Here is a 21,575-nt window from a genome sequence, read left to right as displayed (position 1 = left end):
TCTGACATGATCTTGATCATGTCTCAAAGCCATTAATTTGATATAGTGAGATAGCCGCAAGCCGACTTGCTCGTCAACAATCACAGCGGAATGAAATAGCCATAAGAGAGAATGTCAAGTGCAGAAAAGGAAGATAGCATCAAAAGAATTGCATAGGAAGGATAGAAAAATACATACATATGTACACGCAAAAACAAAAATACAAAACAAGCAAAACAGACATAATTTGGGTATATGAATATGAGTTAAAAATGCTCCAGAATTCCTCAAAAAAATTCTGCAGAATCCTTGCAAAGAAAAATACAATCATATGCAAAAAAAGAAAAAACGGCCTTTTCAGATTTAAGCAGTTAAATCTGACCAACAAACAAACTTAAGCAAACAGTTGTAACAAGTTTAAGAAGAAAATAATCATTAGTAAAAGAACCAAAGAAGTTTGAAGGCAAAGCAAGGACAATCATGAACTTGCTTGCTCCAAACCACATAGTGCATGGTTAGAATGAAGAACTCAAGTTAAAAGGAAAAAAAATGCTTAAGCGCATGGTTACAACGAAGAACCTAAGTTAAAAGAAAAAAATGCTCATGCAAGATACATAAATAAAAACACACAATTAAACAACCGTATCTGGATAATATCAATAAACATTTTCTCTGAGATCAGGAAATTCTCAGCAAATAAAAATATTAAAAGTTGAAAAGAAACATGTTTTCGTTTTTAAAATAGAAGTCTGAGGGGCTTATTGCAAGTCTATTGGTAAAAAATATATAATTATGCCAAAATTTTGTTTCTCAAGCCATTTGATATTTTTGATATTTTACAAAAAACATAAAAATACAGGAGATTGGTGACAATGACACAAAAGCATATAATGGGATGAGAAATAGACAGACAAATAGGTAAAAAGTAAAAACAACTCTGTTAGTCCATTTAACATTCATGAGAAATCTTTCATCTAAAATTTTCCAGACAAGAAAGATTCTTTTCCATGAAAACCATAGTTTATACTATGACAAACTGGAACAACCAAATTATAACCAATAGAAGAGTTAATGAAATGAGAAAATACACTCAAATTATTAAGATTCAGACTTCTTCAATTTGGTCAATGAACCATAAATCCAAATAAAAATCAACTCCATGCTATACAAAATCAAAAGGCTCAACAAGTTAACATTGGCTGGAGAACCAAACTTCCAGGACTGCACTTAATTTTAGTTTGTCAACTAAATGGTTGTCACAACAGAAGTCTCTTCAAGACTCAAAAGAAACCAATTTTCAACTAATCTTAACCAGGCTCTGTCAAGTCTAACTTGACTAAACTAAATCCGCTTAGGCAACTATTTCATCTGGGAGATGAACTTGGACTAGTAAAAGCTCCAAGTCAATAATTTTGCCGAGTAGAATGGACTCCACCAAGTCAAATAACTGGATGAAATCACAGTTGTGTCCAAGTTGTCCATGTGCCACTCTTCTTTGAGCCTGACGAAGATTAACCTTATATGCTTCTTTTTAGGTTCTAACATCTTATTGGCAATAAATACGGAATAAGATTGTGCACATACCTGCAGCAGTCTGATGACTTGCTTCATGCTGCAATGCAAATGATGTTGATAATGAAGAATGAAGAGAGGAAAGAGTAAGCAATTCTCGGGCACGCCGAACATGAGCTCTTATAGATCTTTCATCATATAATCCTGTATTAATCAAACCCATTAGCTCAAACATACTACCACTGTTTACTCAAATAAGACTAAAGTGCAAACATTGATAGTTCAAAGTTCAAACTACTTGCACCTGCTATCATCTCCAATGAGCAACCACCAATTGTAATATCTGTAACTTCAGATATTTCATTATAATCCTCTAGATGGTGAACAGAACCATCCTTCGTGTGGAGTATCAATTCATAGCAAGTAAAGAAGCATGTCTCTGGAGCATCAAGAAGGAACTGCCTTATATCCATCACAGAGTCTCCTGGATTTAACTACAAGTTTTGACATACAAAGTCCAAATCAGAGTCCAGAAACATTCAGATTGCAAGAGTAATGGACCAAGAACTTTAACAATAGAAAAAATAAGATGGATACATAAATCGTTAACGTCAATATATTCAAGTTACTAAAATAGTCAGAAGACACCCTGAAAAAATATGAGAATCAATAACTGAAAATAGTTAAATTTTTGGGAAGAATACCATGACAAAGTTTGACTTTTAGATTCTGTTATCTCATGCTTGATCATTTTCTTGAGAGATTTAAAACTTAGTTGGTGTTTGAATTCATGGGCGATCCATGTTTTGGAAATCCACATCCAGCATAAGATATATGTCTCATGTTTTCATCTGTCTAGGACACTGGAATGGATATTCCTAAGACTCCAATTTTCAGTTTAATGATTGGAATCCACCTAAAAAAGGGGTTCTTTTCTACCCCAGAACATATCAATCTAATGATTGTCACATACAAACATGAAGATACTTACGTACAAATCATGTCCCTGTGAAAGTCTCTGTCACACAGGTACAAGTGTGGGTATGTGGAGTATGACAGAGATTTCTAAAAGTATGGGTACAGGCCCTACAGGGGCATAGCCATACATATGTACACATTTTTGTATGTCCTTTTGAGAAAATATTATGTATATATTCACCTACAAATGAAAGCACACACACAATCTATCTATCTCTATATATATGTATATGTATTAGCTATGTCACATGAGTGCGGGTGCGGGTGCGGGTGCGGGTGCAGGGATTCGGCACTTCCAAAAAACCTGGGTGCGGGGGTGCGGCGGGGGCAAAAATGTAAAAAAAAAAATAAAACATATATATAAGGGGGTCCGGGGGTTCCCCCCGGCGCAGATCCCTCACCCGGTGTCGCACCCGCACCCACATCGAGTCGCGTTGACGCGGGTGCGGCACCCTGCTAGCCGAATCCCTGTTACATAGTGTATTAGTAATGACAGGGTGCAGCCTGAGCACCTACTCCCACCTAATAGAAGCTTCAAATTTTCAAAATTTGAGTGCTTTTTCGTTGATAAGTCCCTATAGATATGATCTACAATCATTATTTAGTGGAAAAAAATGTTTTGGACAACTGTTCACAATGTACCAAAATTTCATGACTTAAAAAACCTATTTAGATGTCCAAAAAACATGATCCAAAATATGATACTTATCAAATAAACTGTGTTAATTACATCTATAAGGTCTGTTTGAGAATATGTAACCTACAACTATGATTTCTAATGGGTGGAAGTAGGTGCCACTCTCTCTCTCTCTCTCTCTCTCTCTCTCTCTCTCTCTCTCTCTCTCTCTCTCTCTCTCTCTCTCTCTCTCTCTATATATATATATATATATATATATATATATATAGTTGCGTACTTTTGTACTTAGTTCTTTTATGATTTTGTAAAAAAATTGGCTAAGTCTGGGAGAAAAATCGTTTGAGCTTCGATTTTAGACCGATGTTTTTTTAGTCTGGGCTTAGCCCCGGTCTCATCGGCAAGGTCGAGGCGGGCCAATTGAAGTGTGAGAAAGGGTTTTATTTTCGACCTTTAAATTCAAGCGAAATTCAAGCAAAATTTAGGTTTTTTTCGGGCAAAATTCGAAATTCGATATTCATGTAATATGTCGTTGGATGCGTCTCGAAATTCTGAGTGCAACAATATTTTATTTTTCTGAATCCGAGTTCCGGTTGGCCCGAAAGTTATAGTTTTTCAAAAATTGAGTTGTTTGTCGAAATAGATCCGAAATGGGATCAAGTTGGATCCGTTGCATATGACCAAAATTAGTATGAGTTTGAATCTGATTCAAGACCCACTTTAATCTAGGTCTGATCCTGATTTCGATCCAATTTCGTTTTGGATATGGGTTTGAATTTTTAGATCTGAATCTGGATCCAAATCCATGTCCAAAAACATTTTAGCTTTAAATTTAGTTTAAAGCTTTAAAATAAAGTTAGTTAGGGTTAAAAAGACTCCCGAAGTAATTAAACTAACTTTGGAAATTCAAAATTTATTTAATTATTAAATTAGATTTTATTAATTCCAAAAATTTGGGTTTAGGGCTGAGTAGGACTTCTTAAAAGAGTCATCCTACTTGCCTAAGAAGCCCCAAAAGAAATTAAGGACTTCAAAAGGATTTAGAAAGTTTTGGAAAAAAAAGTCAACATGGAAATTTTTAAAATTTTTAAAACTAGAGAAAGAGAGAGTTTCACATATTGGAAACTCTCCTTCTCCAGTCCTTTTAGAGAGGGCTGGAGAAGGGGGGGCTTCACCCCCCTCTCACTCTCTTTATATAAAAAAAAAAGAAAGAGAAGAGAAAGAAAGGAAAAGAAAGAAAGAGGGGAAGAGGAGAGAGATAAGAAAAGAAGGGGAAAGAGAGGAAGAAGAAAAAAAAAGGATCTTCCTCTCCAGCCACGCAACTTTTATTTTCTTGTTCTTTTCCAATCATTACAAAGGTACGTGTTCCTCTTTTGATTTCAAATGAGAAAAGAGTACGGATTCGTTTTTCATGGAATAATTTAGTAGGAATCCATGTGGGAGAACAAATCTGAATATTTACTCTTCAATCCATGGTTAAAACTTATGTATCCTCACTTTTTTTTTGTTCTTTTCCATTCGACTTTTGTTTTGAGGATATATATATATATATATATATATATATATATATATATATATATATATATATATATATATATATATATATATATATATATATATATATATATATATACACACACACACACATGATGGACAGCCGATCTAGTGCGTTAGCGTCTAAATGATTTATGATCAAGACTGATTCAAGGATTAATTTAGAAATCGTATTTTGGATTTATAAAAATATATATAGTGTATTAAGATACATGTTTAGGTTACCTCTGGTAATTTTTGTGAAATCTCGAATGCAGAACTAGAATAACCATGTTCTTGATGATGGACCTGATTTGGGGTTTTGGTATTTCTTGGGCATTGTTGAGCATAAAGCCCTAAGTGCATGACATATGGCCATATAAATTTACTGTGTATGCATATTTATGGTTGTTTCTGTACTTTCAAGCCTTCACTCATGCCAAGGCTTTGGCCCTATGCTGATACACTTAAGAAAAAAAAATTATATATATATACAAAAAAAGAAAGAGAGGATCTCAATAGGGAGCCATTAGTTGGCCTGGTCAGCAGACCGGTCGAGCCCTGCTCGGCCGGCCAACCGACCAGGCCCACTTCAAGTGCTGGCCGGCCTATCAGGCTTGGCTGAACTGGGTTCAGCTGGCCTGGCTTGCTAGGCCAGCCGATTTTGCTGAACCCTGCCGAGTGGGGCTCGATCGGGCAGCTTTCAAAAAAAAAAGGGAAGCATAACAGAAGTGTTTTTTTTTCTGTATCACTTGGGCCCCCGCAAACTCACTGTCAGCTGGGCAGCTGGCCCAAAACGGGCTCAGTCAGCTGGTTGGCTGGGCTGAGGTCGAGCCCCAGCCGACTGGGTCGGCTGGGCTCGGTTTGGACAGATTTGAACAAAAAAAAATATTATATGTTAGTGATTTAATTTTTCTAGATGTAAAACTCAAAATTGGGATCAACTATATGTGTGTAAAGGAATAAAAAATTCTTATGCTTGCACAGTAGTACATCATACTTAATTAAAAGGTTATGACACACTTGTTGCGCATACATGTGCATATGTGAAATTTATAGTTGTTGCATGTAAATGATGGCATGAGCATTCCTATGTTTTAATTGAAATGATTTATTAATGAAAACATGCATTGACAGCTATGTCACATGGGTGCGGGTGCGGGTGCGGGCGCGGGTGCGGGTGCGGGCGTGGGTGCGGGGATTCGGCACTTCCAAAAAACCCGGGTGCGGGGGTGCGGGCAAAAATATAAAAAATATAATATATATATATATATATATATATGCGACGCGGGTTTTTTCAAATTTCATTTTATATACAGCTGCACGCACCCATTTCATCAGGAGAACAGGAGAACAGTGGAAATCCTTTACTAAAAAGAACCATCATTATCATTTATTATGGAGAGAGAAAATCCTTTACGAAAAAGGATTGAAAAGGCAGCTGTTGTCAGCTGTCATTTATTGTGGAGAGAGAAAATCCTTTACGAAATTGAAAAGGCAGGAGCAGCAGCTGCTGTCATTTATTGTGGAGAGAGAAAATCCTTTATGAAATTGAAAAGGCAGGAGCAGCAGCTGCTGTCATTTATTGTGGAGAGAGAAAATCTTTTACGAAATTGAAAAGGCAGCTGCTGTCAGCTGCTAGCAGAAAATTTTTTAAAAAAAAATTCGCAGCCCATTTCGTAGGGCAAATTTTTTTTTTTTTAAAAAATCCAAACAAAAATGGACCGAAATGATCCTAGGTGCGGTCAACGCACCCAGGATTGGGTTGACCGCACCCGGTGCCGCATCCGCGTCGAGTCGCGTCGACGCGGGTGCGGCACACTGCTAGCCGAATCCCTGTGACATAGATTGACAGGTAAATGCAAACTTAATGAAAATATGCATTGCCAGTCATATGCAACTTAATGAAAACGTGCATCTACAGGTAAATGCATATTCAAAGGAAAACATTGCATTGACAGTTATGTAAAAACTTGATGAAATTATGCATATTCAAACGGAAGCAAGTATTGACAAGTATATGTACACTTAAAGAAATTATGCCTTGACAGGAATGTATGTATGCAATGCAAGTATGCAATTTACATAGCATGCGTAACGAAAGAATGAACATTAAATGAAAGTTTGCATATGTCACTAGCATATGAAAGGAAATAAAACATGCTTATGAATGTTTTTGTGTCATGTGCATAGTTAAAGATTTGCATATATGAAAGTGCATTTGGAAGGCATGTAATTTATTTCATATATGGCATATTGATATGGTTTTTGCTTGTGATACATCGATAATCGAATGGATCATCGCAGGCTTAAAGAGCCTCGAGCTTTGGGTTGCTCATTCTTTAATTATTTTAGATGCATTGCAAAAATCACATTAACATTTTGCACTGTATTGCACCGTTCTATGCTTTTCCGCGAGCGGTGGTCCCGTGATTGGTTCTCGCAAAGGAATATGCAAGTTTGTGCCTTTGTTTGCATGCTAAGTTGCAAATTAAAGAATTGATTATTAATAATAAATAAAGATAAAAGAAACAGTGTAATATACATTCTGATATCTCCCATCGAAAGAATGAGAAACTTAGAGTTTCGGTTTAGGGAGACCACGCGGATCAAAAACTCCGTGTGCTTTATTGATTACCCCTAAACCCAATATTGAGGTTCTTTCTCTTGGCCACGGTTTTAATAACAGTCTGTCACTTTACCTGGGGGTGGTGTGTAGATAAAGTTGTTGTTTTGGTATACCAAGAAAGTGGCATTATTGGATGTGAAGGTCCTTAGTGTCCCGACATTAGATGTAGAGGTTTAATGTTTCGAAGATAATTCAATCGAGAGCTAAGTTTGAAATTCAGTAATAAAATACAATTTGTCTGTTAAGTTACCCTGAGAACCCTACTTGATCTCAAAAAAATTTTACCCGTTTGGTGTATCTGCGGGCAACGGTAACAAAAGATAAACTTAAATTGTGTGCATTTAATATGGACATGCATACGAAAGAATACTCTAATAAAAGATAATAAGTTATTCATGCATATGCATAGAAATCATATATAGTCCTACTATGCATTAGATCATGCATATTTACTTGTTCCCTTCACTGTGATATATTTATGAATGCATGATGATTGTTCACTAACGCATGTTTAATGTCTTTACTGCATACGTAATTGTTCTCTCTTATTTAGCACTTATTCCATGTTACTTAAATGATTGCTTAAATTATGAATCTGTCATAAATGTATTTTCTCTAAATTATTGCATGAATTCTTATTTGTATTTTTTATGTTCATTTGTTTCATTAGAGGTACTTATACTCAGGATTTCGGTTCTGACACCCCTACCTCTATGATTTTCGCAGCGGTAGGTGATCAGTGGAGCGACTGGCCTCTGGGAGAGCTACGAGTGTCACACTTTTGCTAGACAGTTAGCGTGGCTCAGTTTTTCTATCCTTACTTTTATGTCATTTAAATAACTCTGATATGTTTATTGTTTCTTTCTTTTAGAATCAATAAATAATGTGTTGTTATGGTTTGGATGATAAATGTAAGATTCCTGATGGTTTGTTTGGTTATCCAACTGTGAGTGAAACTGTAAAGGCCTCAGGTCTCTGGGATCCGCAATGGTTTAAAAAATTTGCATTTTCAAGGGGTATGAGTTGGGGTTGTTACAATATAAATATATATATATAGGTGTCAAACACCATACAAGAATGGATAAAAACAAACCTTGATGCACCCAAAAATGGATAAAAACAGGTAATGGACCACGTCAAATCCAAAGTCTAACGCTCTGACTTGAATCCAATGAAGTACCCAGTACCGGTATCCATGTGACACAAATAAGACATCCTTCTTGAATGAAGGGAGGATCAAGTGCAATATGACAGCACACTTTTAGTGTGCTGCTGCACCTGATCACCCACCATCTTTGAGACACACCTGTCAGCTGTGGGGCCCAGCAATAGATGGTGGGTGATCAAGCACAGCAGCAAACTTAAAGTGTGCAATCACATTGCACGTGATCTCAATTCCTTGAAGTGCCCATGTTCTTACATAGATGAAAGACAATCAATGGTCTGCAACATCATACTCAAAACCTTTTGAATTCAACACAACTACATTTACATATCCATGTTCTTTGATACCCATATGTTTCAGCATTCATGTCAAAGTATCAAAAAACAGCCTTAAAGAAAAGCAATTAAGCTTTGCAAAAATAAGAACTTCAATACATAACAAAATTTCCAATAGAGCTGATTAGAAAGCAGCTTCTGTAGCATGGATACTTTTATTAGCATATAATACAGCCGCATACTTATTTCACATAATTTATCATCACAGATTTCACTGTTCTCCATGTGCAATTATATTAACTGCATGTGTTTCAATGCACCTCTCCAAAAAACTAGCTACTGGATATGACTCATTTGTGTGTTGAAGTTGACCATTAGAGAATGACATCAGCAAATAAAAAATATCAAAGTCAGAACCAAAAGACAAGGAAAAGAAGAGGAAAACAGCAACAAGACTGTTAAGTTTTCAAATGCAAAAACTCATCTTCCAGATAGGAAGCAGTGGAAACACCAAATAAAATTTGTGATTGTAAGTTCAAGCAAAGCAGCATGCTAAAGCACAGAAAACTCAAAAATTAATTTATCAACCAAATTTACTTACTTGTAGCTCTAGCTTTTCCCCAGATTGTGTTTTCACAGAAACAGGATAGAGATGAACATCTGCTAATGGAAAGACATAGACAAGTTATTTATATCTAAATTGTCCATAGATAAATATGATTTTCGATGATCGGAAACTTAATTCCTTTTTATTTCTAAAACTGTACAACAGCCCAAGAAATGTAGCAAATATCCATGCAACCATAAAAAATTTCAAACTCTGACAGAAAAAACTATGAGCAAATCATGAACATATAATTAAATCCATCACCTGACAAGAAATTCAGTGAAGAAAAGTTGACTACATGTAACAACAACAACAACTACGCCTTCATCCCAAAACAATTGGGGTCAGCGATATGAACCAAAAAAAGAAAATCATTTTGGGTCTTCCACATGAATCCTTTTCCTCCAATCATTTCTATCCAATGCCATGTCCTCGGTGAGGTTCAAAGCATTCATATCCTTTCCTATCATCTCCATCCAAGTCTTCCTAGGCCTACCCCGACCTCTTTTAACTAATATATTTTCCCATTTCTCCAACCTTCTAACTGGAGCATCATTAGGCCTTCGCCGAATATGTCCAAACAATCGTAAATGATTCTCTCGCATCTTATTTTCAATGGGTGCAACACCTACCTTCTTACGTATCTCCTCGTTCCGAATCTTATCTTTTATTGTATTTCCACACATCCATCTAAGCATCCGCATCTCAGCTACACTCATTTTTTGAATATGATGTCTCTTGGCAGCCCAACATTCTGTACCATATAGTAAAGCGGGTCTAATAGTCGTCCTATAAAACTTTCCCTTCAACCGCAATGGCATTCTACGATCGCACAGCACTCCAGTTGCACATTTCCATTTCATCCACCCAACCTTTATCCTATGATTTACATCTCCATCAATTTCTCCATACTTTTGAATGATGGATCCCAAATATTTGAAATAATCATTCACCGGTATTTCTTGCTCACCAAGTTTCACTACACTCCCATCACTACTTCGTTGCTTACTAAACCGACATTCCATATATTCAGTCTTACTCTTACTTAACTTAAAACCTCTAGCTTCCAATGTCTATCTCCATAATTCTAACTTAGCATTAACCCCAGCTCTAGACTCATCAATCAAAACAATATCATCAGCAAACAACATACACCACGGTACATTTTCTTGAATTGATCTCGTAAGCTCATCCATCACTATCGCAAATAGGAAAGGGCTTAAAGCAGATCATATCATAGGACAAACAAAAATCTAAAGTTGACTACATGTAAGTTTTAGAAAAAAAATGACTGCATAACTCATGCATGTATATAGTCAACAATAATCTTGCAGAGCTTTAATCAAGTTTCTAAGAGAATTACTGTGCAGTTTTAAGTGTAGAATCAAATAAATATAGAATACCCAAATCCAGAGATAGGGGAAAATGTCATACCAGCAAGGACTTTGATTTAGGGCTGCATGCAAGTTAGACCGAGCCCAAGCATGAGCCAGGCTGTTGGAGCTCAACTCAGCCCACAACATATCATACTAGAGCTAGCTCAAGCTCAGGTTGGTTGTGCTTGAGCAGAAACATGTTTCTTTTTTTCATCTCTCTTATGAGAGGAAGCGATGGAGTTATTGAACCCGACAGTTAATTGTTGAGACCCATACTAACCATTAGGCTATTTGTCATTGTTTCATGTTAGAAAGTTCAATATAGGGTAGATGTATCATTTGCAGGCTTGCAGCACTTTATATAAGCTCATTTAGCCTCTGATGGGCTTAAACAAGGGTTTAAGCTTGGCTTGTTTAAATAACAAGCATACTAAGTCACAGGGATTCGGCCAACCAGGTGCTGCACCAGCGTCGACGCGACGCGACGCGGGTGCGAGTGCATGTGCGGTCAACCCGTCCCTGGGTGCGGTCAACGCACCCAAGGTCGTTTTTATCCAGTTTTTAGACTTTAAAAAAAAATTTTGCCCAATGACAAGGGTTGCGAAGAGGAGGATTAGGGCAATTTTTTTTGCCCTAATCCTCCCTTCCTCTCCTCCCGACCTCTCCTCTTGAAGCCGAAGCCGATCGACCTCTTCGCCAGACCCCGACGCCGTCGTCGACCGCTCCGCCGAACCTCTCCTCCTCAAGTACTCTCTCTCGCATTCGACTCCCTCTGCTCTCCTCTTCGCCTTCCCTCTCTCCCTCTTAGAATGTCGGGGAGGGGCATCGTTTCCCCACCCCGTTCCCTGTTCCCTCTCTCAAAGGTTGGGAAGGGGCGCAGATTTTCGATATCTAAACAAGTTTTTCCAGTAATAAAGAATTCAACAACTGCAATTTTTTTGGCTCAAAAAAATTAGTTTTTGTCAAAAACAAATTTGACCCAAAGGTCGATATTCACTAAATAAAACATGTAGATTATATCTACAGTGTCAGATTGAGTCGAAAAATATTTCTTAGAAAAAGAAAAAAAATAAAAGGTAAATATTGTGGCTCTAAAAAATGTTTTATTCCTGAAGAATATTATCGATATTTAGGATCGGTAGTTTTAATCAAATGCAGGTGATCCTATATATGCATTGTTTAGTTAACTGCTTAATTATAATAAAGCAGGTAATGGTTGTTAGAATTGTATTTGTATCGGATATGGATCCGATATTGGATCCATATCCGAGCGTATGCTTTCCCCATGCTTGGGCGGTGGCATACTTGTAATTCTGTATTTTGTTCAGTAGTGTTAGATCCTATATATATCTTATTAAGAGAGGGTCACGATACTTTTAACGTGCCCTACTTTTCATTTGGCATCCTCCTCCTCTCCCCCTCTCCTCTCTTCTCTTTATTTTGTATTTTCAGATTGAAGGCTATTCTCCAAAGCTTGAAGGCGCACTCTCTTCCAACATAGCGCATTTTCAATGTGATGGTGGTGGTGAATATTTATCATCTGAATTTACTGAATACTTGCTAAATCATGGCATCACTAGACAGATATCTTGTCCACACACACCACAGCAAAATGGCATTGCAGAACGCAAGCACCGACACATTGTAGAGACTGCCTTAAGCATGCTCCATGACACTGATCTCCCTATGACTCTATGGACTGAGGCATTTCACACGGCCGTTTATGTTATAAATCGATTGCCTTTAGCTCTTCTCGCAGGGAAATCTCCTTTCTTTCTTTTGAATCATGAGCATCCTAAGTATGATGAGCTTCGGGTTTTTGGATGCATTTGCTATGTTCATGTTGATTCCAGCCTCCGGAACAAACTTCAGGCTCGGGCTATAATGTGTCAGTTTGTGGCTATGCAGACCATTATCGAGGCTATAGGTGCTATAATCCCCTAACAGGCCGTATACATATTTCAAGACATGTTGTTTTTGATGAACTCAGATTGCAGTTTCACACTTCTTCCAAGGCTATTCATGATTCAGCGTCCAGACTATATGATCCATGGTTATGTGCTAATATCTTAAGCGATGGGATTCAACCGACCACTTTTCCAGCCCCTTCTGACAGTACTCACATTGAAGCAGAAATGTCTAATGCCCAGATGGATAGTACTCACATTGAAGCAGACATGTCTGATACTCAGATGGCTGATCCTCCTTTAGACAGATTTTCTGGCTTGGTTTATTCTCGTCGCACTCCTACCTCTACTACTGATTCTGTCATTGTTCCTTCTCATCCACGAAGGTCCACTCGAGCGAGACATCCCGTGGATAGATGGATAAGCTATAACACTTTCACTTTGGATTTTCAGCTTTTTATGACCAGTTTGCATAAACAGACTGAACCAAAGTGTTATTCTCAGGCCTCTCAAAATTCCCGTTGGATTGAAGCCATGAATGAAGAAATGGAAGCCTTGAATGAATGTCAAACATGGGAAGTCGTTCCACGGCCAAGGGATAAGAATGTTGTTGGGTCTAAATGGGTTTATAAAATCAAATATAAACCAGATGGCAGTATTGATAGGTATAAAGCTCGACTTGTGGCTAGAGGTTTCACTCAACAACATGGGGAAGATTATGATGAGACTTTCAGCCCTGTTGTTAAGATGAGTATCATTCGAGTTATTCTCTCTCTTGCTGTTACTTTTGGATGGTCATTACATCAACTTGATGTCAAAAATGCTTTTCTTCATGGTTTCCTCAAAGAGGACGTCTACATGGAACAGCCACCAGGATATGCTACTAATGATTCTAATCTATGGGTATGCAAGTTGCACAAGTCATTATATGGGTTAAAACAGGCTTCTCGTTCATGGTTTGAAAGGTTCTCCCTTCACATTCAAGAAGCTGGTTTTCAGAAGAGTGCTCTTGATCATTCTCTTTTTATCTATCACAAAGGAGGGATCACTACTTGGTTATTGATATATGTGGATGACATTGTTCTCGCGGGAAATACTTCCTCTCATATCGTCCAAATTAAAGAAGTGTTAGAACAACACTTCAAAATGAAAGATCTCGGGGACCTCAGATATTTTTTGGGTGTTGAATTAGACAGGACTGAGGATTCCCTCACTCTTTCTCAACACAAGTATGCCCTTGATATTCTCACATCCTCTGGTATGTCTGATTGTAAGCCCATTAACACGCCCAGCGTTTTGCATGCAAAGTTGAACGTTTAAGATGGCAGTCCTGCATATCCTGTTCCAACCCTTTACCGCAGTATTGTTGGGAAACTTCAATATTTGACATTCACTCGGCCCGACATTGTATATGCTGTCAATCAAGTTTCCCAGTTTATGCATGCTCCCACAGACACTCATATGGAAGCTGTCAAGCATATCTTACGTTATCTCAAGGGGACTATTGGCGATGGACTTACTTATAAACGCATGTCTCCTACTGTGGATGGTCATATTATCTCTACTTACACTGATGCTGATTGGGGAAGCGATCTTGATGAACGCCGATCTGTTTCTGGCTATTGTGTCTTTCTCAATTCTAATCTTGTCTGTTGGAGTAGTCGCAGACAACGCGCCATTGCAAAATCCAGCACAGAAGCTGAATATAGGGCCATGGCTGCTGGCACTGCCGATGCTACTTGGCTTCGTCACCTCCTTGGGGAATTATCTCTTCCTATTGCTCAATCTTCCATGCTGGTTGACAATCAAAGTGCCATTAAAATTTCATTCAATCCCATACTTCACAGTCGTACCAAGCACATTGAGATTGATCAACATTTCATTCGTCAGAAAATAGAAGATGAGGAAATCTCCCCTGCATATATGCATACTTCTGAACAAGTTGCTGATCTTTTCACCAAAGGACTCACTGGATCACAGTTTTGGCATTTGAAGAACAAGTTGGGCATGATGAAAACTCATGCACAACTTGAGGGGGGATGTTAGAATTGTATTTGTATCGGATATGGATCCGATATTGGATCCATATCCGAGCGTATGCTTTCCCCATGCTTGGGCGGTGGCATACTTGTAATTCTGTATATTTTTCATGTATTTTGTTCAGTAGTGTTAGATCCTATATATATCTTATTAAGAGAGGGTCACGATACTTTTAACGTGCCCTACTTTTCATTTGGCATCCTCCTCCTCTCCCCCTCTCCTCTCTTCTTTTTATTTTGTATTTTCAGATTGAAGGCTATTCTCCAAAGCTTGAAGGCGCACTATCTTGAAGCCCTATTCAGATTCTTTCAATGGTTAATGAGTTCTTTCTCATTTTGAGTACAATGAATGTTATATATTTTTCTTGTACCTTTTGGTATTTATTTATACATACCACTACTATATTTTTTAGAACTTATTGTATATGTTATTGACTTTGCACTCAATATTATAAATTTTGATTGTGTACATAATTGCTTTTAATATAATTTTTTTTGTGTTTTCAGGACAAAAATGACGGATAAAGGAAAAGGACTTGCATCATCCTCATCCCTACATGTGAGTTATGTTGCTAGTGTTGCTGATAGTTGTAGTGGGAGTGATGACGTGGAGCCACTAAGGGTACATGTAGATAAGCTTGCAAAAACTGGAGAAGAATGTGATAAAAACAAAAGATTTTGAAGCAAGCTCTGTGAAAGAGATTTTGTTGGGTCAAACATAAGAGTTAAGTCTCATTTGTTGAAGATAACAAAACATGGCATTTAAGGATGCAGAAGAGTTGATGAGGCAATGCAAAAACAATACAAGAAAATACAAGAAGAATATGAGAAGAGGAAACAATGAGTGATTCTTGTGCAATTAGTGTCATTTTTAAGCCACCAAGAAGATGCTCAAAAAAAAAAAAGTAAATGTAGGAGGTAGAGGAAGAAGAACAATACAAGCATCATTCAATACATATGAAAGGGAGGAGATAGATAGAAAATTAGCGAAGTATTTTTATTCTAGTTCACTCTCATTTAATGCAGCTAGAAATCCTTATTGGAAGGATTTAGTTAATTCTTTGGCAAATTTTAATTTGAGTGGCTATGTATCTCTGAGCTTAGAAAAAATATGAACCACACTTCTTGCAGAAGAGAGGGCAAATGTCGAGAGATTGCTAGAAATTAAAAAATATTCATGGGAGCAAAATGGAGTTTCCATTGTTTATGATGGGTGGACAGATATTCAAAGGCATTCACTAATCAATTTCATTGTTTCTTCGCTTATTGGCCCAGTATTCTTGAAAGCAATTGATGCATCGGGAGAATAAAAAAATGATGAGTATTTGAAGGGGTTGTTTATAGAAGTAATAAAAAAAATGGGTGATCAAAAAGTAGTACAAATCATCACAGACAATGCTCCAATTTGTAAAAGTGCAGCATTGAGTTTGGAGAGTGAGTATCCTCATATTTTTTAAACTCCTTGTGTAGTACAGGGCTTGAATTTGGCCCTCAAGAGCATCTGCAAGCCCAAAGAAGAAGAAAATTCACCAACATATGCTCTATGTTCATGGATTGAAGAATTAGAAAAAAAATGTTAAAAGCATTAAGAATTTTGTTGTCAACCATCATCATGTTAATGTTATATTTAATAGGCATTCTGACATGAAATTATTTAAAGTCGCTGAAACACATTTTGCATCCATCATTGTGATGGTGAAGAGGATTAAAGAAGTGAAGAATGCTTTGGTTAACATGGTGACTGATGAGAATTGAACATTCTATCATGTTGATGATGATGTCAAGGCTCAAGAAATTAAAAAATTTATTGTCGATGATAAGCTTTGGAACAGGTTTGTATATTTCCTTCAATTTACTCAACGTATTTGGGAAATGTTGAGAGAAGTAGATAAGGATGAGTCAATGCTTCACAAAGTTTATGAAATGTGGGATAATATGATTAAAAAAATACAAGTAGTTTTCAAGCATAAAGAAAAAAATCCTGCATTGGATGATTCAAAATTTTTTAACCATATTCATTCAGTTTTATTCAGAAGATGGGATGAGAGCAACACTCATTTGCATTACATGGCACATTCTCTTAATCCAAAATATTATGCAAAAAGTGGCAAGAAGGTGGTATTGGTCGTGTCCCTCCAAATTTAGACACAGAGCTATCAAGGCATAGAAATATGTATATGACAAGACTTTATTTAGAATCACATATTTTAAATCAAGTCACACAAGAGTTTGAAAATTTTGCATCTTCGAGATTATATGGACAAGCATTACTCGCGAAATAAGAGGATAATATAGATCTTATTACATGGTGGTCAACATTTTGATCAGAAACACATCTTGTTCAACGTCTTGCATTGATATTGCTATCTCAGCTTGCTAGTTCATCATGTTGTGAAAGAAATTGGAGCACATATTTTCAAATCCACAATATGAAGATAAACAAACTCACCAGCAAGCGTGCAGAAGATTTAGTATATGTTCATTTAAATCTTTCACTAATTTCGCGAACCAATGATGAATACAGGTACTAATTTGCTCTCTTAGTTATTTAACTATTTCTTAGTTTTTTTATTTAAATATATTTGTATTTAACATTTTCAAATTGGGTTTGTAATGCAGACAAGGATCATCTAAATTTTAGAACATAAACCCAGAAGAGTGTGACTTAAAGGAAGAGCATGATTTCAACATTACAAATATGGATTTATCTGAGCCCAATCTTCCTTCTTATAATGCATTTGATGATGAAGAAGAAAATTATTAGGATCCATTACCTCATCGTCATATACATTGTGTAGGATATACTTTTGGTATGTAATTATGCATTTTTTGTTTTTTTTGTTAGTATACTATATAATTTACTTTTTTTCTGCTTTACTTGTTTGATTGTTTTTAGAATTATAGATTGTTAATTTGATTTATTGCATACATGATGAATTGATTTGATGATATTGTGATAATTGTTTTTTATTTCATTAGTTTAATGTTGTTAACTGTTAAAACTTAAAAATTATATAATATTTTTTTTTTTGCCGCACCCCTACACCCAAGTTTTTTTAAAGTGTCGCAGTGTCGCACCCATATGACATAGCAAGCATAAAAGTGGGCTTAAGCTTGGGCCAGCAATGAGCTTCTTGCAAGAACTGTGGCTTGTTGCCTAACCCTACTTGGAACGCCAGTAAGCCAGTTAAGCAGGATTAAAGCAAAAGTAGAACAGGCATTTAAAAGACAAAAATAAGTTGTCCAAAGCATACACAAACAATTAGCATTTTCTCAGTAACTGCAGCAAAATCTCATTATAAATGTCGCCTACAGCCTAATGTGGCTTGGCTCAAATCATGGTCCCTTGTATCCTTCAAGGTAATTTCTTGGCATTCTTGGAGTTTTTTTTCAATAAGTGGTTTTTTCAAGAAAACCTTGGGAAAATCTCCAACGCTTAAAAAACTGAAAATATATAAATCAGAGTAAAAAAGATAAAAAATTAATAAGTTTTGCATTATTTTTCTTGCAAAATAAAAAATCAAGTTTTAAAATATTTTAAAGTATAAAAGAAACAAAAAAGTTAAAAAAGTAGGCATAAAATACTAAAAAAAGAATTTCCTAAAAATATTGTGAAAATACTGTGATATTATTGAGATAGTATTATGATATTTTGAATTCTAGTGATATATTGAAGATACCACAATATATTGCCTACCTTACATGGGAAGCTGGACCACTTTATCAGAGGGGAGTCAGGGACCACGATTAGAACAGTTTTCCTAGCAAAGGAGAGACTAACCATTATAAATAGAAGCAACAGAAGCAACTTTATCTTATTGGACTAAATTAATACAATACCCTTTTAGGCCCTGTTTGGAAACTGCCGGTTGATGGCAGTTAAGGATGCAAATACAGAATCCATAGTTCTCATGGTTTTCGCAAATCCATGTGCATGTTTGGGGCCAATGGTATAACTCTCATGGGGATTTACCACTTCCAACCGGTTGCCTGTTTGGAATGCCACTTTAAAGCTGGATTTAAAACGTTGGAAGGGTATCAGAAGAGGAACTGGAGTAGTTGGAAGCTCCGTCGGCATGGGAACTGGGGTGATAGTTGGTGAACCACCTCATTAAGGTGGTAGCTGAAATGAGGAACTGGAAGTGGCAATTGCTACCCCAGTTCCCTTTTGTCCCTTTTCTTTGTCCTCCCCAAATGGTCAATGGTGCTGGGTATTCCCCAGATCCACTCCTGCTGACTCCGACGGACAGTTTCCAAACAGGGCCTTAGTGACAGTATATTAAAGAACATCACTAAATCAACTCAAACCCATCATTAGAAAATGTGCCCTTGATGTACAGGACCTTCAAATCCCTCCACTCAGCCTTCCAAAGGATTGCATCTTGAAGACCTACTATCCTTTAGACTGCTCACGTATGGACTAACAGAATGCAAGTTGACCCTTCTTCCCTACCAAAATCATGAAGGTGAGTGGTTCTCCAAAATGATTCAATCAATAGTTTGCCAAAGATACTTGTTCATAGTACAAGCTATGAACAATGAAGCATATCAATCTATGAGACACGGACACTCCATTTTTGTCTTTTATTTTATATCCCTTATATGCTACTCATTGGAAACTTTATAAAAATGGTAGTATCCCTATATCTGAAGCCGTCTCCATGTAACTTAGATACCAAGGTTGCTGTCGGAGGATGCATTGTCTGGGAACACATTTTACAAACAATAGATAGATTGTACATGCACTGCATAGCCAAAAACTAGGCATCTTATTGATTCAAAACACTACAAGAGTACAAGGTTGGGTTCAAATGACATTGCAGGATGTTTAGGTCACACTATCATAACCAAGGGAATCCCCAAGCTTGCCTATGAAAGAAAAAGACACTATCTTCGAGATACAAATAGCCCATCAGTGCAAGCACAACGCATGGAAATATGGAATAGCATGCTTTGCTGCTCAACAGCATTAGTTCAATTCTATATTCACATTTCCACTTTCTCACCAAGTATCCGATCTATGTGCACCAAAGAATAGGCAGACTATGCCCAATTAGACATGTCCATCTCACTCTCATCCAATTTGGGGTTCCTTAGCTGACAAATGGAACGACAGTCTCTGAACCTCAAGCGAACCCCGGATTCTTTATATGATGACCAAAGCAGGAAAAAATGTGATGCCTACTAGCATGCTTGTAAACTGTCAACACTGGATGTCCGGACCAGAAGCGCTGACATGCCGCCTTTAGAAGCAATTATCAGAAAAAACAACAAAAGGGTTTAAGCCATAAACCCAAAATGCAAGCACATTTCCAATTCATGAATCACTTCACCACAAAACTCGTTGACTAAACATAACAGCAGCAGCTCACACAAACCAAAAGAAACTCCGGAAGTTACCTTCACCCTGTTTGGGTTTAGTGCTCTCCGGAGCATTGGCCTCATGCACCTTAGTCTCATTACCCCCACAACCAGAAGAAGCCTTCTCCGTTTCGCGGGCACCCGCATCGCCGTTCTCTTTAGGCAACTCCGCTGCACTGTTGCGCGCGTCTGCCGAGGGATTTGATTGTTGGGCATGAACAGAATTATGCCCTCTTCCTCTATTCTTCCCTTTTCCAGACTTCCCCGCCATATTCACCCCTAAGAAAAACAAACAACCATCGGAAAGGCAGAAAAAAACACAAACATCTCTCTGAGAACTCTAACCAATATCAAACATCAATAGAAAGCTCAAAAAAATGCAAGAAACCCTTCAACAGTCTCTTCCATTGAACTCAATGAGTATACACGTTTTTGGGTTTTCGGCTGCAGCACTTATCCAGAAAATTTCTCCCAGTTTTCTGGATAAGTGGGTGCACCAAAACCCTCAGAGACAGAGCAACCATGACAATCATTTCTCAAGAGATGCATGGATATGAAACAAACATGAAACAGCAACATCTCTGAAAAAAACATGGTTTAAGTGAAACAGAAACAAGAGATAGATAGTTTCGATGGTGAAGAGAAGGATTTAGTTCCACCCAAATCGTGTAAAACCGAGAAATATCGGGATATCGTCTTCCCGATGGCATTCAACTAGCAGGTAGATGGAGAAAGAAAGATAGAGAGTGAGATTACAGATTACGATCAAAAAATTCAGGAGGAGGAGGAGAAGGAATTGCAAGTGGAGACTGTGGAGGGAGGCGGCGCCAGGAGAGACGGAGGAGGCGCTCGTGCTCCACTTGCTTTTCGTTTATAGCTCAAGTGCTCTCTCTCTCTCTCTCTCTCTCTCTTTCCCCTGATGTGAAAAATACTTGTTAATAGGAATTTCATATTTCTTGTTTTTTTCTTTTTAGGGTGCCAATTTTTCATGTTTTACCTTGGTTCTCTAAGAAATTTCTGTTATGCCATCCCGCTTTGTGTGAGCTTCACTTCACCCTTAATCTTGTCATTAAGATGAAGATTTGGTTGGTGTTCCACCTGACAATAGGTCTTTCATGTGCCACTTCTAGGGATATCAATGGTTTAGGTCGGATATTTAACTGATCCAGATCCATATGCTCGGGCTTGATGATCTGATTGTGGCAAATGGCTATTCAGATCAGCTTGATATAGGTTTTTCCGGCCACGTGAATCGGGCTCCAAATCCGATTATGCCATATTTGATTGTATAGGATTAGTGAATGCCTGCAAACAGCCTGAATCCAATCCATGCACCTCAACCCTTGCTATTTGCCATGTATTTTACTTCCATGTGGATGATTAGTATGCTTGGTTGAACGTGTATTTTAGGTAGGAACATGACCGAGGAGACCAAAGTTCAATCTAAGCCATCCAGTCATCGGAGTTCAAGTTGATTTTAGGATTGCAGTCATGTATTTGCCAAACTATGATTTGTTTTACCTGTAGTGATTATGTTTATTTGTTGCTTCGCAGAGATTCATAAGCTTTAGTAAACTGTT

At 37.3% G+C, this 21,575-nt stretch overlaps 1 protein-coding gene across 1 annotated transcript in view; it reads right to left on the bottom strand.

Moving 5' to 3' along the window:
* Window positions 1-20,913, bottom strand: part of LOC149830361 (clustered mitochondria protein-like) — a 71,547-nt gene extending 50,634 nt beyond the window's left edge. Inside the window, exons 1-5 of the mRNA XM_090016469.1 lie at window positions 20,752-20,913; window positions 20,035-20,274; window positions 9,307-9,365; window positions 1,796-1,985; window positions 1,564-1,695 (exon numbers count right to left, since the gene is read on the bottom strand). Of these exons, the coding sequence (XP_089872595.1) occupies window positions 1,564-1,695; window positions 1,796-1,985; window positions 9,307-9,365; window positions 20,035-20,266 (613 nt within the window). The 5' untranslated portion in view covers window positions 20,267-20,274; window positions 20,752-20,913. The remainder of the gene's footprint in view (window positions 1-1,563; window positions 1,696-1,795; window positions 1,986-9,306; window positions 9,366-20,034; window positions 20,275-20,751) is intronic.
* Between the last annotated feature and the right edge of the window lie 662 nt (window positions 20,914-21,575).

Source organism: Nuphar pumila, chromosome 8 (assembly GCF_984573655.1).
Source record: "Nuphar pumila chromosome 8, dmNupPumi1.hap1.1, whole genome shotgun sequence".
Lineage (NCBI taxonomy): Eukaryota > Viridiplantae > Streptophyta > Magnoliopsida > Nymphaeales > Nymphaeaceae > Nuphar > Nuphar pumila.
The sequence above is the reverse complement of the archived record's forward strand: the minus strand, read 5'-3'. Positions and strand labels throughout refer to the sequence as shown.